General features: G+C 46.5%; 1 protein-coding gene across 4 annotated transcripts in view; it reads right to left on the reverse strand.

Moving 5' to 3' along the window:
• The window catches only part of ATP6V0A2 (ATPase H+ transporting V0 subunit a2), a 38,479-nt gene that overhangs the window by 7,977 nt on the left and 15,881 nt on the right, over positions 1 to 14,621 (reverse strand). For all 4 annotated transcript variants that reach the window (XM_022597913.3, XM_089894393.1, XM_089894392.1 and 1 more), the window contains exons 7-17: positions 11,382 to 11,464; positions 9,800 to 9,893; positions 8,615 to 8,827; positions 6,437 to 6,587; positions 6,024 to 6,160; positions 5,336 to 5,523; positions 5,147 to 5,237; positions 4,005 to 4,123; positions 2,413 to 2,623; positions 1,683 to 1,802; positions 12 to 131 (exon numbers count right to left, since the gene is read on the reverse strand). In XM_022597913.3, the coding sequence (XP_022453621.1) occupies positions 12 to 131; positions 1,683 to 1,802; positions 2,413 to 2,623; positions 4,005 to 4,123; positions 5,147 to 5,237; positions 5,336 to 5,523; positions 6,024 to 6,160; positions 6,437 to 6,587; positions 8,615 to 8,827; positions 9,800 to 9,893; positions 11,382 to 11,464 (1,527 nt within the window). The remainder of the gene's footprint in view (positions 1 to 11; positions 132 to 1,682; positions 1,803 to 2,412; positions 2,624 to 4,004; positions 4,124 to 5,146; positions 5,238 to 5,335; positions 5,524 to 6,023; positions 6,161 to 6,436; positions 6,588 to 8,614; positions 8,828 to 9,799; positions 9,894 to 11,381; positions 11,465 to 14,621) is intronic.

The following is a 14,621-nucleotide window of genomic DNA, read 5'->3' on the forward strand; positions in this document are numbered from 1 at the left end:
GAAAAGGTTACCTCTTCACACGTCACTTCTCTACAACCATCTTCCATTTGGTTGTTTCCCTCTTCTATGTCTTGGCTTCCCAGCAAAGAAACTTCTTCCTCGCTATCTTTCCTTACAAGTGTGTAACCACTCTAAAAAGACAACCCAAAGAATACAGAGTCAGTGCCTTTAAAATCACAAAGTTGTGGGGCTTCCCTGGTGGCGCAGTGGTTGAGAGTCTGCCTGCCGATGCAGGGGACGCGGGTTCGTGCCCCGGCCCGGGAAGATCCCACATGGCATGGAGCAGCTGGGCCCGTGAGCCATGGCCGCTGAGCCTGTGCGTCCGGAGCCTGTGCTCCGCAACAGGAGAGGCCACAACAGTGAGAGGCCTGTGTACCGCAAAAAAAAAAAAAAATCACAAGGTTGTGACAAAATCAAAGTTAGCACCCCTTCGATTCTTTTAAAATGTCAGCTCTTTAGGAATAAAGAAAAAAGTCCTTTGAAAGAAAATAAGCATATCATACCCACTAGGATGGCTATTGTAAACAAACAAACAAAAAAGAAAATAAATAAGTGTTGATTAGGGTACGGAGGAACTGGAACTCTTGTGCATTGCTGGTGGGAACATAAAATGGCACAGCCACTGTGGAATGTTTGGTGGTTCCCAAAAAATTAAACAAAGAATTACCATTTCTAGGTATATACCCAAAAGAACTGAAGGCAAGGACTCCAACAGGTATTTATACACCCATGTTCTTAGGAGCATTATTCACAGTAGCTGAAAGGTGAAAACAACCCAAGTGCCCATTCATGGATGAACTGATAAGCAAAATGTGGTCTATCCATATAATGGAATATTACTCAGCCTTAAAAAGGAAGGAAATTCTGACACAAGCTACAACATGGAGGAATCTTGAGGACATTAGGCTAAGTGAAATCAGCCAGTCATAAAAGCAGAAACATTATATGATTCCACTTATATAAGGTACCTAAAGCAGTCAGCTTCATAGAGACAGAAAGTAGAAGGGTGGGTGCCAGGGGCTGGGTCGAGGGGAAATGGGGAGTTAATATTAATGAGTAAAGAGTCTCAGCTCGGGAAGACGGAAAGGTTCTGGGGGCGGATGGTGGGGATGGCTGTGCAATGTGAGTGCACGTGATGCCACTGAATGCGCACCTGAAAACGGCTAAGATGCAAAATTTATGTCATGTATATTTTACCACAATTTATAAAAAATAAAATAAAATGAGAAACTAGACACACAAGAAAACAGTCTGGAAAGAAACTCAACAAATGGTTAACACTGGTTATAACTCAGTAGGAGAAATAGTAGGCATTATTTTCTATATTTTCCACATTTCCTTTAGTTATGTTATTTAAATTAAACAAAAAAACCTTGAAAAATCAAGAGGCAAGAATAAGGAACAAAAATGCTTTATGACAAGCAGTACTGAGGGATTCAGTTCCATCTACTGATAGGTTTGTGGTTCATTACCAGAGGACCTGTCTCCCGTGCCCAGACACGGCAGGCTCTTTGCACCACGCTTCTGCAGAACAGGCAACGCAAAAGTTCTCAATAAAGGAAGCTTTGGCTTTTAAATCAGAGTCTGGGACCCCTTGGAAGGAGTTTTCTTTACAAAACCTTTCACAACTAAAAACAGACTTTGCTCACCATTTACAAACATGCAGCCAAACCCACACTTACCCTGCTGACCCCAAAGCAACTGCGCCCACGGTGAAGCCACAACAAGAAGAGTGGCTTTCCCAAGAAGAGCACAGGGACAGACAACGCTGTGATGACCAGAAGCAGCCTTTGGACGTGCTCCTGTCGGTGCAAAAGGGGAGGAAGCCAGTTAAAACGTGAAGATGTGCTAACAATGTCATTGGTGTACTTAAACTAGTGGAAACCAAGTAAAATGTCTCTTTATTGATTAACAAGGAACATAAAGTAAACGCAAGCTAAATTACATTTGCCAGGGTGTCTTTTCCTTTCGTTTCCTAAACTCACAGCTGACGTGCATGGCATCACACAAATGCACAGTTATAGAAAAGCCATTTTTGGAGAGGGCCAGCGTGCTGTGGTCCAAGTGCCAGTTCTCTGAGGACCTGGCTTAGTCAGGGGTTGATTTTAAAGAAACTGGAAAAATGGATGGATGGACAGCCCTCAGGAACCCTCCAGTAATACATTCTCTTCCCACCAGTTTTCACAGCTACTGAGGGGCAGCGAGTTTGGAATATACAGTCTGACCAGGGCCCCCGAGACAGCTCTCAGAGCAGGATGGCACCCTCTTGTGATAACACACAGAGGAGTAGAAAGCCCCTCTGTGCCTGGGAGGCCTGTGGAAAGCACCTTTAATCATTCTACTGATGAAAACAAAAAGGCCATCAGGAGGACTTCCTTTGAGTTCTTCACAGTGGAAGACACAACTGCTTACCTGCCCTGGGTAAAGACCACCTGTGTCACTAGCCGGGAATAAAAACATATTAATAAATTCAATCAGAATGCTAGGAGCGCCTCTGGAGGTTTCTGCTGAATAAACCAGCCACTTATAGACGATCATAAAGACAAGGTAGCCAAAGATGCAGAGCATGAAGAGAAGTTCCGGGATGGAGACCAGGTAAATGTTGAACTTCTTCCTGAAATGTCTAGGGAAAAAAAAACAAAGGAATCGATCAACCCATGAACAACATTGGACTAAGAGAAAAAGGAAAGAGTAAATTAATCTTAAATTCTCTGTGACAAAGTCTATCTCAGCATAACGTCATCTGTCTTACGATTCAGATGTAACCACGAAGAAAAGAGATGTGAGGACAGTAGAGATGACTAGTGTTTCACTGTCAGATCCGGCTAGAGAAAAAAGACATAATTTCTTTCCCCTAATATACCAGCTCTAAGAAACAAACAAAAGTTTTCTGATTTAGAAAATGAAAAAACGATATGACAAAAATCACCTCTGGAAATAAATATGAATGTACATGTTGCATGTCTCCCTCACTTGAAAGTAAACTCCATGCGGGCGAAAACTTTTTTCTGTCCTCCTCACTGTTCAATCCCTGGTGCCCAGAATAGTGCCAGGCACCTTCTATGTGCTCAACAAATATTTGCTGAATCAATGAAGCTGACAAAAACCTTACCATCAAAACAGAATTGGGGCCCCCTGGTGGCGCAGTGGTTAAGAATCTGCCTGCCAATTCAGGGGACACGGGTTCAAACCCTTGTCTGGGAGGATCCCACAGGCCACGGAGCAGCTAAGCCCGTGCACCACAACTACTGAGCCTACATATCACAACTACTGAAGCCCACGTGCCTAGAGCCCGTGCTCCGCAACAAGAGAAGCCACCACAATGAGAAGCCCGCGCACCACAACGAAGAGTAGCCCCCACTCGCCACAACTAGAGAAAGCCCGTGTGCAGCAACGAAGACCCAATGCAGTCAAAAATAATAAATAAATTAATTTTAAAAGAAAAACAGAATCATAGAACTTCTCTGGTGGCTCAGTGGTTAAGAATCCGCCTCCCAATGCAGGGGACACGGCTTCAAGCCCTGGTCCGGGAAGATCTCACATGCCACGGAGCAACTAAACCCGTGCGCCACAACTACTGAGCCTGTGCTCTAGAGCCCAAGTCACAACTACTAAGCCCATGCGCCGCAACTACTGAAGCCTGCGTGCTCTAGGGCCCACAAGCCACAACCACTAAGCCCGCGTGCTGCAACTACTGAAGCTCGCATCGCCTAGAGCCCACGCTGCGCAACGAGAGAAGCCACCACAATGAGAAGCCAGCACACCGCAACGAAGAGTAGCCCCCGCTCGCCGCAACTAGAGAGAGCCCGCGTACAGCAGCAAAGACCCAACGCAGCCAAAAATTCTTAAAAATAAAAATAAATAAAAAACAGAATCATATTAATACAACAAACCACTATGCTGGCTGCCTTTAAGATCCATGTAGTCTACCATCAAGAAGCAAAGTTTAAGAAATAACAAATACTTGGCTTATAAATACTGGTTTAAAAATAATCTGTACTTACAAGTGGTTAAATATTCCCAGAATGACTCCAAAAGTCATGTGAATAATTCCTAAAATCACAGACATTTTCATTTTGAAAGAGTTCAGAAAAGTGAGACGATTTGTGGCCAAGTTCCAAATCTAAAGACAAAACAAAAAGAAAACTTTAACTTCCTTCAACTGCCTTAGGAGAAAAGTGCTGTTCCTTAAGGAGACTGTTGTCAGGTTTTTTCAAGTTTCCAATTATATTCACAACATTAAATTATACCAATTATGTTTAGAGATGAGAATGTACATTTAGGAGAGAGCTACCTTGGAGAGCTCAGATTAGGGAATGCTAGACTTTTGTCACTGAGTTTTTTCCACTACTGTATCGCATCACTCCAAACAAATTTCGAGGTAGTTTCTAAGCTTTTCTTTTAAGGCTGAGATTCCTCGTGAAGACCCCTGGGTCTAGGGAAATGCTACCTGGGCCTCATAAGCAGCAGCCTGGTGAGCCATGTTGGGGGCAGGACAGGGGCAACCCCGGCCCTGGAGCCCTGGCTTCACTTTCCTTCTCCCCACACTTTTTCCCTTTCAAACAACCACCTCAATAAGCACCATGATAAGCCTAAGTTCCCTTTCTACTCTAAAATTCCATACTATTTCTTTCTACATCAAAGGGTAAAAAAACAGTTCGCCTGTACAAAGAAGAAATCGAAGAAACAGTGCACATTACATGGCTCCGGAAGTGCCACTTCTCACTAGAGTAAAACAGGTCAGGAAGTAGGACAGACCGTAGCCCCAGCTCCCTGTGGTCTTGTATTTGGGCACTGACCGTCAGCTTCTTCTGTACAGCAGCCTGACTCAGAACACACAGTGAGCCTCTGGCGTCCAGGCAGAAACCCCCAGAGTACCACCCCCTCGCGTACGACCACCTGAACCGTGCTGAGCAGTCTGAGAAACCTCTGTGACAGTTAAAGCGAGGTGGCACTGGGAATTCCCTGGAGGTCCAGTGGTGAGGACTCCGCGCTTCCACTGCTGAGGGTGCAGGTTCGATCCCTGGTCAGGGAACTAAGATCCCACAAGCCGCGCGGCATGGCCAAAAGTTTTTTTAAATTTTAATTAAAAAATTAGGTGGCAGCACCGAGGAACCCGAGATAATGGGGAGGGGGGGACACTCACGGGATCGATGCCAAGAGGATAAGGGCCTCGGAACACTCCGGGAACACTGGGATCCAACTGCAAAACCCTGTTGTGCCTGACGACGCTGTCACTGTAACAAAAAGCAGGGTGAGGGCCTCCTGCAGAGGGGGAAGGAGACTCGGAGAAACTCCCTCCACCTAAGACACTGTCTGGCAGCAGGACACTCACTTCCAGAGCATGCCCTTCCTCTGCTCCGCTGCGCTGTGACCGGAGCTGTACATGGCAGACACGTTCCACCCGGAGCCGAAGAGGTTGACCGACTTGGAGAAGCAGTCGTTGTAGATGAGGCCCGTGTACACTGAGAACAGCCCCATCAGCAGGAGGATGTAGCGGCCGTTGAAAAACATGCGCACGATCTGTGGGGAGCGAAGTGGGGCCCCCGGGAGAACGAGCCAGCGTGACCGACTGGGTTTGGGCACTTTCTTAACCGCTCCTCTCAGGGCTGCTCAAAAGCAAGCTCACGGCACAGACGCCCCCATCACACAGGGGTGAAGGCCCACCCGCCCCCGCAACCATGTCTCAGGTAGGTTACGGTTATCGCCCAAAACTGAACAGTTTTCTTTTGCGGTACGCGGGCCTCTCACTGCCGTGGCCTCTCCCGTTGCGGAGCACAGGCTCCGGACGCGCAGACTCAGCGGACATGGCTCACGGGCCCAGCCGCTCCGCGGCATGTGGGATCTTCCCGGACCAGGGCACGAACCCGCGTCCCCTGCATCGGCAGGCGGACCCCCAACCACTACGCCACCAGGGAAGCCCCTGAACATCTTTAAATGTCTCTTTTTCTAGTTAAACAGAAGAGAATCACTACTAATACTGTCCAAACAGATACAATGAGCCCGAGTGTTTATGTTTTTACCTCTTGTGACTGACTTAGTCTGGGATGATCTTCATTTAACACCAACAGGAGGGCAAATAAGAACATCACAAAGCCATGTCCAAGGTCTCCAAACATCACGGCAAATAAAAAGGGGAAAGTGACGATGGTAAAGAGAGCTGCGGGAAAAGCAAGCGATTTCTGATTCGCAGCAAAGGCAGAAAATTCTAGTTAATTCAAACATGACCACATACTGTATAATGATCTTGACTTTCTCCCAAATTCTCAGGAGAGAACTGACAGGTTAAAATTAACACTTTATACTAAATAAGATAACAAAACAGTAATAGTGGGCCTGTTTTTCCAAATATCTATTATATTCTTATAGGGAAAAAAAGCAGCAGTGATGTATAAAATGTATAAGACACAAAGACTGGCAAATTCAGGCTTCCAACCTGGGTTCACTTCTCGGTAGCTCCCAACCCCGTAGGCATCCACGATGTTCTGAAACCCCTCGGTGAATTTGTTGGTACGGATGAGAGTCGGGGGTGTTTCTTTTGTTGGGATTGTGTTCATGAATGAGGGGATCGAAGCACCGCTCTCTCTCTTTCACATGAAAAGAGACAGAGAAAGAAAAAATTACCACCCAAGAGCTCTTTCAACAAATCTTCGTTGGCTGCCATGGAAAGGCCCTGAGCACGTGGGGAAGTACTGACCACCCCGCTGGAGGTTCAAGTACAGCAGAAGTGACAGGAGGAACTGAGGAAGGCTCCTGGGGGACGTGGCCTTGGAGAAGGAAGAACCTAGCAAGGCTGAGTGGTGGGAAGCAGGCAGGGACAGGTATGCCAAGAAAAAAACAAAATTTTGCCGTACTGACATTTTGGTTTATTCTTGCCTATTTTTCAGTTTTATGAGGTAATACTGTAGCTGTCTCTAAATTCCTCTTGAACATTTTTAAGAGCTAAACCACTAAGTTCCAGTTGTATGTTGGTGATCCTGGGACTACTTATATATACTCACACACACAACAAGAGTATTAGCCATGTCCCTCAAAACCGATGTTACCTCAATAAATAAGAATCATCTAGAGCTTTAAAATATATAAATAAAATAGATGTCCCATACTCCAAAATAACTAATTTATGTATTTCCTTCTTTCTCAGCACTGCGTGTTTTACGTTTGTGCCGTAACAGAATTATGTAATGAGACAAGGTGGTTAACCAAAATCTCCTATGAAAACTTGTTTCCTTAACTGCCACTTGAAGTTTGTAAACCTGCTATTTCCAGTAAAGAACTAAGATTTTTTTTTTGTTTTTTTATCTTATATTGGAGTAAAGTTGATTTACAATGTTGTGTTAGTTCCAGGTGTACAGCAAAGTGATTCAGTTATACACATACATCTACTTTTTTTCAGATTCTTTTCCCATATAGGTTATTACATAGTATTAAGTAGAGTTCCCTGTGCTATACAGTAGGTCCTTGTTGGTTGTCTATTTTATATATAGTAGTGTGTATATGTCAGTCCCAACCTCCTAATTTATCTCTCCAAGAACTAAGTTTTGATACAGAGAAAACCCTCACAGGAACGTGGGAGACTGACCCCATAGCCCAGGAGTGGAAAGAAGCTATTATTCAAAGTTCAGAGGCTGTAAGAGCAGAGGTGGATGGGTTCAACTATATTTAACAAAAAACTTCTGCACGACCAAAGCAAACAAACAGAAAGAAACACCAAAAGACAAGGGACAAATTGGGGAGAATATCTGTTCTCGTATCACAGACAACGAGCCAAGGGAATTAATAAGAAAAAGACCAACAACCCAGTAGAAAATGGGCAAAGCATATGAACACAGCATTCACCAAAAAAGTGAAAGTTCAAAGGCTCTTCTTAAACGCACAAAAAGATATTCAACCTCACTCAAAATAAGAGAAATGCAACAACTGGCAATATTTGCCAAAACTGATCCAGCAATTCCATGCTGGGCATTTACCCGGAGATAGGTTTGTGCATGTCTGAACCATCAAAGGTCAAGTGCTAGTCACTGCACTGGTATTCATAAAGGTAGAAACCACCTAAATGACCAGGGAACTGGTTCAATAAGCCATGGTACATCCATTCAGCAGGATATTAAATAGCTATTAAAAAACAGGGAAGTTTTCTTATGAGAAAAGAACAGTATGAATAGCACACAATCTTTTGTGAAGGAAGGGAATTCTCTCCCTTTATATATTCCTATCTGCTTATCTATGATTAAGAAACTCAAAAACGTAAGAGAAGTAAAACAAGGGTTGTCTTTGAGCAGAGGAACTGGACATATGAGGCTCTGGATAGGAGGAAGACACTTCACTAGGTCTTTTATATTTTTTAATTTTTTTTTTTTTTGACTTTTAAACCATGAGACTGAATTCCTTACTCTAAAGAGCAAATTAAAAATGCCTGTGCAAATCACTTTGCTGCACACCTGAAACATTGTAAATCAACCATACATCAATTTAAAAAAAATGCATGTGCACACAGAGCCTCGAGGGACCAACTATCCATAATTTCAGTTCAAAAGAGTCAACGCGGTGTCCTCTCCTCCTCTATCTTACTTCCTGCGGGGAAGGGCTGGCAGAGAGGGGAGGGCCGCCTCACCGAGCCCTCCTCCAGAGCAAGGCGCAGCTCATGCAGATCGGCCTCGGGACACCAGACCTCGGCGATGAGGCACTTGTTGGTCACGTCGAAGCTGCACATGTTCAGCATATGGTAAATGGCTTTCATCTTCTTCACCTGGATGACACGGCTGTAGACTGACTCGGCGGCTTTACAGAGCACTTGCCTTAAGTAATCCTCGGTTTTGTGAAGCACCTGGGTGAGGACAAACATGGACTTTCAGCAGAGTGTCCACTGGGCACCTGACCTCCTCTGAGGGACTTTCTCCTCAGTGATGGGTGGGGGGGGTGAATTCCAGGCACCTGCCTCTCTGGGGACAGTTAAGGAAGTTCCGTCCTTCTCCTCCAGGCCCTGGAGCTGCCTTTCCAGAAAGGACCCCAGGGCACAGGAAATGGTTAGAAGTCGTGGTCCCTGTGGCGGCATGATGGCCTGGCTGGGTCCAGAGAGCTGGGGGCCTAGGTCTTACCCACTCCCAGCCTCGGCCCAGCTCCCTGTCAAAACCCGTGAGCCACCAACTCCCATCCCATCCCATCCTGCCAAGAAATCCCCTTTCACTCAAGTGGGTCAGAGTCCGCTTTTTGTTACCAAGAGCCCTCGCTGACCTAAGGAGAAATGGGAATTGAAATAGTGCAGGTAAAATTACAGCCAGCACTGTAAATGGGGCTCGCTTGTCCTCTCTGATCAAGAATTACACTCCGGGGCTTCCCTGGTGGCGCAGTGGTTCAGAGTCCGCCTGCCGATGCAGGGGACACGGGTTCATGCCCCGGTCCGGGAAGATCCCACATGCCGTGGAGCGGCTGGGCCCGTGAGCCATGGCCGCTGAGCTTGCGCGTCCGGAGCCTGTGCTCCGCAACGGGAGAGGCCACAACAGTGAGAGGCCCGCGTACCGCAAAAAAAAAAAAAAAAAAAAAAAAAAAAGAATTACACTCTGACAGATCAAAGATGACCAGACTATTCTTTAAAGCCCCATCATTTAGAAACCATCTCGGTTTCTAACAGCCTGCTAAAATAAAAATCCCACGAAGAGGAGGGAGGTGCCATTCCAAACTCCCTAAAACACCTTGATTTGTCCACAACCAAAATTTTCCACATTAAAAAAGAAAGTAAATGGATTTGTAAATGTTTTACAAACCCTTGGATAAGGAGGCAAGTTTCTGGTTTACTCACAGTATACAGATCTTGAATCCGGGTGTTCAGGCCCTCCTGAATCTCTCTCCGCTCCTCGGCAGTATTCGGGTAGGGGTAAACGTGGCAATGGTAACTAGAAGACAGGATTCAACACAGTGCCGCGGCTGTCAGAACTGCAAGAAGCTAGGTCAAAAACTAGAGCTAAATTCAGTCTACCGCCTGGGCGTATTTCCTCCCAAACCAGAATACAAGCAGCCCTCCGGGACAAAAAGGTGCAGACACAGGCACCCAGCCACGGTAAGGCCTTGCACACGGACGCTCAACAAATTTTCTACAGAATTCCACAGATTTAGTGAACTCTGTCGTGGCTCCACATTCCATTCCTACCCTCGATGATTCCCAAAAGCTCATTCCCAATTCCAACTTTCTGAAATTCACCACCACCCTTGGGCTGGAAATCATTAAACAAGTGTAAAATATAAATCAAAGACAAAGAACATACAACAATAATTACCTTTTACAAAAAAAGAGAAAATTGGGGGAGGAGAAAGCTCTGGATGCCTAGCAATCGCCTCTGACATGGGCTTCAGTAAACGTCCTCCGGGGCCACGTGTGACACCAGGACGCAGGGGAGGCAGAGCCACGCCCCCCCAGCTGCAGCCACACCCCCTCAGCTGCTGCGACTGCCATGCTGCCTTAGTGTTTTAATGCCATGCTTTATGCTCCTCTTTAAGCTCTGGCTACTAAAATTAAGTTCTTACTCCAGCCTTACCCTAAGCAATGATATCTGTGAAGTCACAGGTTTGTGTGCTGGCTATAGTTTTTCTAATCTACATAAAAAGTAAATATATACCAATTAAGTAAGAATAGGCTAGTCCACGTATCACCTAAAGTTACTTTCCATAACACCAGTGACTGAGTATCAAACTCTGGTGAACACTGAATCCGAAGGAAATAACCGAACCCCACCCTTACTTACCCCAGCAAGAAGCAAGGACAGCTAAAAGTTCCCCGAGTATAAGAAAACAAAAGGCCATTCTTTTGAGTTTTCATGTGGTTTTGCGTGTTTTCCCACTGGTGACAAGACTAAGCCACAGACCGATTCTTGCTGTGATACTGCTCCACGTTTACCGAAGGCTTACGCGGTACGGGAGCCTTTTACTTGTACCATCTCGTCTGGCAGGCAGGCCTCTCCGAGCCCACACTCTCCACCACCTGCCAGGCCCCCTTCCCCAGGCTGCAAAGAAGGTAACTGCAGAGGGCTGGGAAAGGATGAGCCATGCTCCATGAGGACAGATAAGCCTACGCGTAGCTAAAAGCAACAGAAAGGCACCAAATATTAAAACTGGATTCCTTCCCCAGCCTTCATTCCTAAGGGAAAAAAATCAAATCTGGGAATGTTCTTAACATGGTGTCTATTTTTAAATTATTTTAAGTATTACACTGGCAAGAGAGATGACAAATTAAATGTTTTAAAACATGGTATTACAGCAAAGAAATCATGTAACAAAACTCAGCAGCCTTTGTAACCACTGTATTTCTCTTCAGAGACATATTTTAAGAAAACTAGAGGTTACTGAGGATAAAGAAATAAATGAAATAAAATGTTTCTTTTTCTTACCAGTCACATATCTTCTTAACCTTGTGGCCAATCTGCTCTCCCCAAAAGGATATCAAAAACACATACCATTTTATGACTTCTCCCTACAAAGAATAAAGATAACTGTTACTTCTCTGTCTAGAACTTTGAAAACTCTGGCAGCTCGCACTCTGTCAGAGTTAGTTCATTCATTCATTCATTCATTCAACAAACACTAAACACTGTCCATCCTCATTATCTGCAGATTCCATAATTGCAAATTCACCCCAGAAATCATTCATAACCCCCAAATCAATACTCAAGCATTTATTCATTTGTGGACATGCAGAGCGACAAAAATTTTGAGTCACCCAATGTGCATATTCCTGCTGAGGTCAAACAAGGTGACCCTCTGCCTTCTTATTTCAGCTCATACTATAAACAAGTGTCCTTTTTGTGATCTATTTAGCGCCAAGTTTTTCACAGTTTTGTGCTTTTTTTGGTGATTTCACTGTTCAAAATGGTCCTCAGAGCTGTCTAGTGTTTCCGAGCACATGAAGGCTGTGACATGCACTTACGTGTGTCCCATAAGCTTTGTTCAGACAGGCGTGATGGTGCGGTTGGCAGTGAGTTCAATGTTAATGAATCAACAGTATATATTAAATAAGGTGTCTTTAAATAAAACAAGGTTATGTAGTGATTGGCTGACAAGAATGTTATGACCAGAGACTCACAGGAACCTAACCCTGTGCTTCCCCTAAGAGCAAGGGTTCAGTTCTCACGGAGACTGTACAATGTTAACTACTACAAATAATGAGAACTGACTGTATTTACAAATATTCTACAAATAGAACTGAATAGGTTTTTGGCCAATTTGCCAGGCACTGGTTCCCAGTGCTAGGAATACAACAGTGAACAAAACAGACAAAAATCCCTGACCTGGGAGGGAAGGGAGGGGAGGGAAGCTTATATCAAGTTAGCAGCAAGGGACACTAGGAAAGTTCATAATATGCCAAATGGAGAGGAGGGCGATAAAGACAATAAAGCTGGGAGGGGTGACAGGGACAAAGAGGCTGGGGGTTGAGCTTTTAAATCAGACGAGGAGGGAAGGCCTCCCTGAGAAGGGGACATCTGGGCCTAGAGGAGTGAAGGGGGTGAGGGAGCGAGCCACGTGGATCCTGGGGAAGAGCCTCCTGAGCCCGAGGAAAAGCTCGTGCAGAGGCAAGACGAGGGGAAGCGAGCAGGCCAGCCTGGCTGAAGAGGAATGGCCAGGGGGTGACAAGATGGGACGCCGTGAAGAGGAAGCCACAGGAGGGCTTTGAGGCGGGACGGGGGTGTGGTGGTGAGACGCTCTGACTGGTTTTACAGGGATCATTCTGGATGCTGGGCGGAGAAGAGCTGAGCTGGCGCTTACTGAGACGGGCCAGCCTGGACGGGCAGGTCTGGGCGGGAAGATGGGCAGTTCAGTTTTAGGTGTCACATGGAAAGGTCTTCCAGAAACTTCAAAGGTATGGAGGAGCCAGTTAAATAGAAGTCTGGTATTCAGGGGAGAGGTCCAAGCCAGATGTACACATTCGAGGGATGGTATTTAAAGCCATGAAGTTACACGGGATCCCTAAGGGCACAGAGGAGAGAAGCAATCCAAGAATTGAGCTCTGGGGCGGAGGGGATGGGGAACAGTTTGGGGAGCTTCAGGCAGAGCAGAGGCACTTGGGTCCCGAAGGGAGGGGTGCAGGGCGGCCGGGAAGGGGAGGCCAGGGAGGTGGCGGGCGGAGGAGATGGCTGAGGTGTCTGGGAGGCTGGTTACGTGGGATAAGCAAGCGAATCGCACAGTTCATGAACCGCACTGAGGATGAGGGAGGCCAGATTTCTCGCTGTCAGAAGAGAGTGCAAAACACCGAAAAAGAGACGTCCAGAATCGTAGGTTGGAGTGTGAGCAAACGGTTTTATAATAAATGTGCACAGGTGGCTGCAGGAGCGGATACAGCTCTGTGCGTGCGTGTGGGTGGGTGTGTCCATGTTTTGACTGCTGAAAGGGCCCAGAAGCAATGACACTCCAGTACATGATGAGAACTCAAACACCCAGATCCTTGTTTCTAAATTCCATCCTCTACTAAAAGGAACCAGCGGCCCTTGAAGGAATGGCTGGCTCCAGACAGAGGCAGGGACCATCCCGTGGTGCCAGGAAGGAAGGGGCTGCTCAGTGAATGCCGCAGACGTGCCAAAGGCCAGGGGAACACGCACGAAGGGACTCCCAGTGGCCAAATCAGGGACAATTTGGGCATCAAAGTAAAAAGGACTGGGACTTCCCTGGTGGCCAGTGGTTAAGCATCCGCCTGCCAATGCAGGGGACACGGGTTCGAGCCCTGGTCCGGGAAGATCCCACATGCCGTGGAGCCACTAAGCCCGTGCGCCACAACTACTGAGCCTGCACTCTACAGCCCGTGAGCCACAACTACTGAGCCCACGTGCCACAGCCACTGAAGCCCACGTGCCTAGAGCCCGTGCTCTGCAACAAGAGAAGCCACTGCAATGAGAAGCCCATGCACCACAACGGAGAGCATCCCCCACTCGCTGCAACTAGAGGAAAGCCCGCGCACAGTAGCGAAGACCCAGCGTGGCCAAAAATAAATAAATAATTTTAAATAAATAATAAAAAGGATCGTAACAGATTACAAGTCATTAAATAAATAGGAATGCCTAAGTCCGTGGATGAATGAGCGAGTGACTGAGAGGGCAGGGAAAGCACGGCCTCCTGCAGGACGGTAACTAGTAAGTACAGAAGGAAGGATGGGAACAGAGTAACCACCTGGCAACCGCAACAGAGGTGATGGGTTCAAGAGAGTCATCGTGGAGGCTGAGGCTGGTGAGCAGAGGTCTGCTGAGGAACAAGCCCCCAGTAACCTAGGAACACCTCCTCACCAGCTACTGATCAATTAAATAGAGCAAGATGGTGACATGAAGGTGGAGAAACCTGGACGACACCAACATGACCAGGCCGATATTACGTGCCTCCTGGTGGGAGGTGCTGAGAGGACCAGATAATTGACTCCGTGGTGTTCCCACCAGCAACGTGTGATCCGAGCCTGGTCAAGAGGAAGCACAGAATGGACCCCAAGGGAGGGTCATCCTGCAGAATGTGACGCCTGCCCCGAATGCAAAGCACAGTCCCAGGCAGGGCAGTGGACCAGAAAGGAAACAATGCAAACTGTGGGGAATTTGAGTGGCACGTTTGTATTGGACCAAGTGTTGCATCTGTGTTGATTTTTCTCATTTTGAGGG

This window comes from Delphinapterus leucas, chromosome 14 (genome assembly GCF_059928025.1).
Source record: "Delphinapterus leucas isolate spDelLeu-1000000601 "Yukka" chromosome 14, BTC_Dleu_Yukka2, whole genome shotgun sequence".
In the NCBI taxonomy this organism is placed as follows: Eukaryota; Metazoa; Chordata; class Mammalia; order Artiodactyla; family Monodontidae; genus Delphinapterus; species Delphinapterus leucas.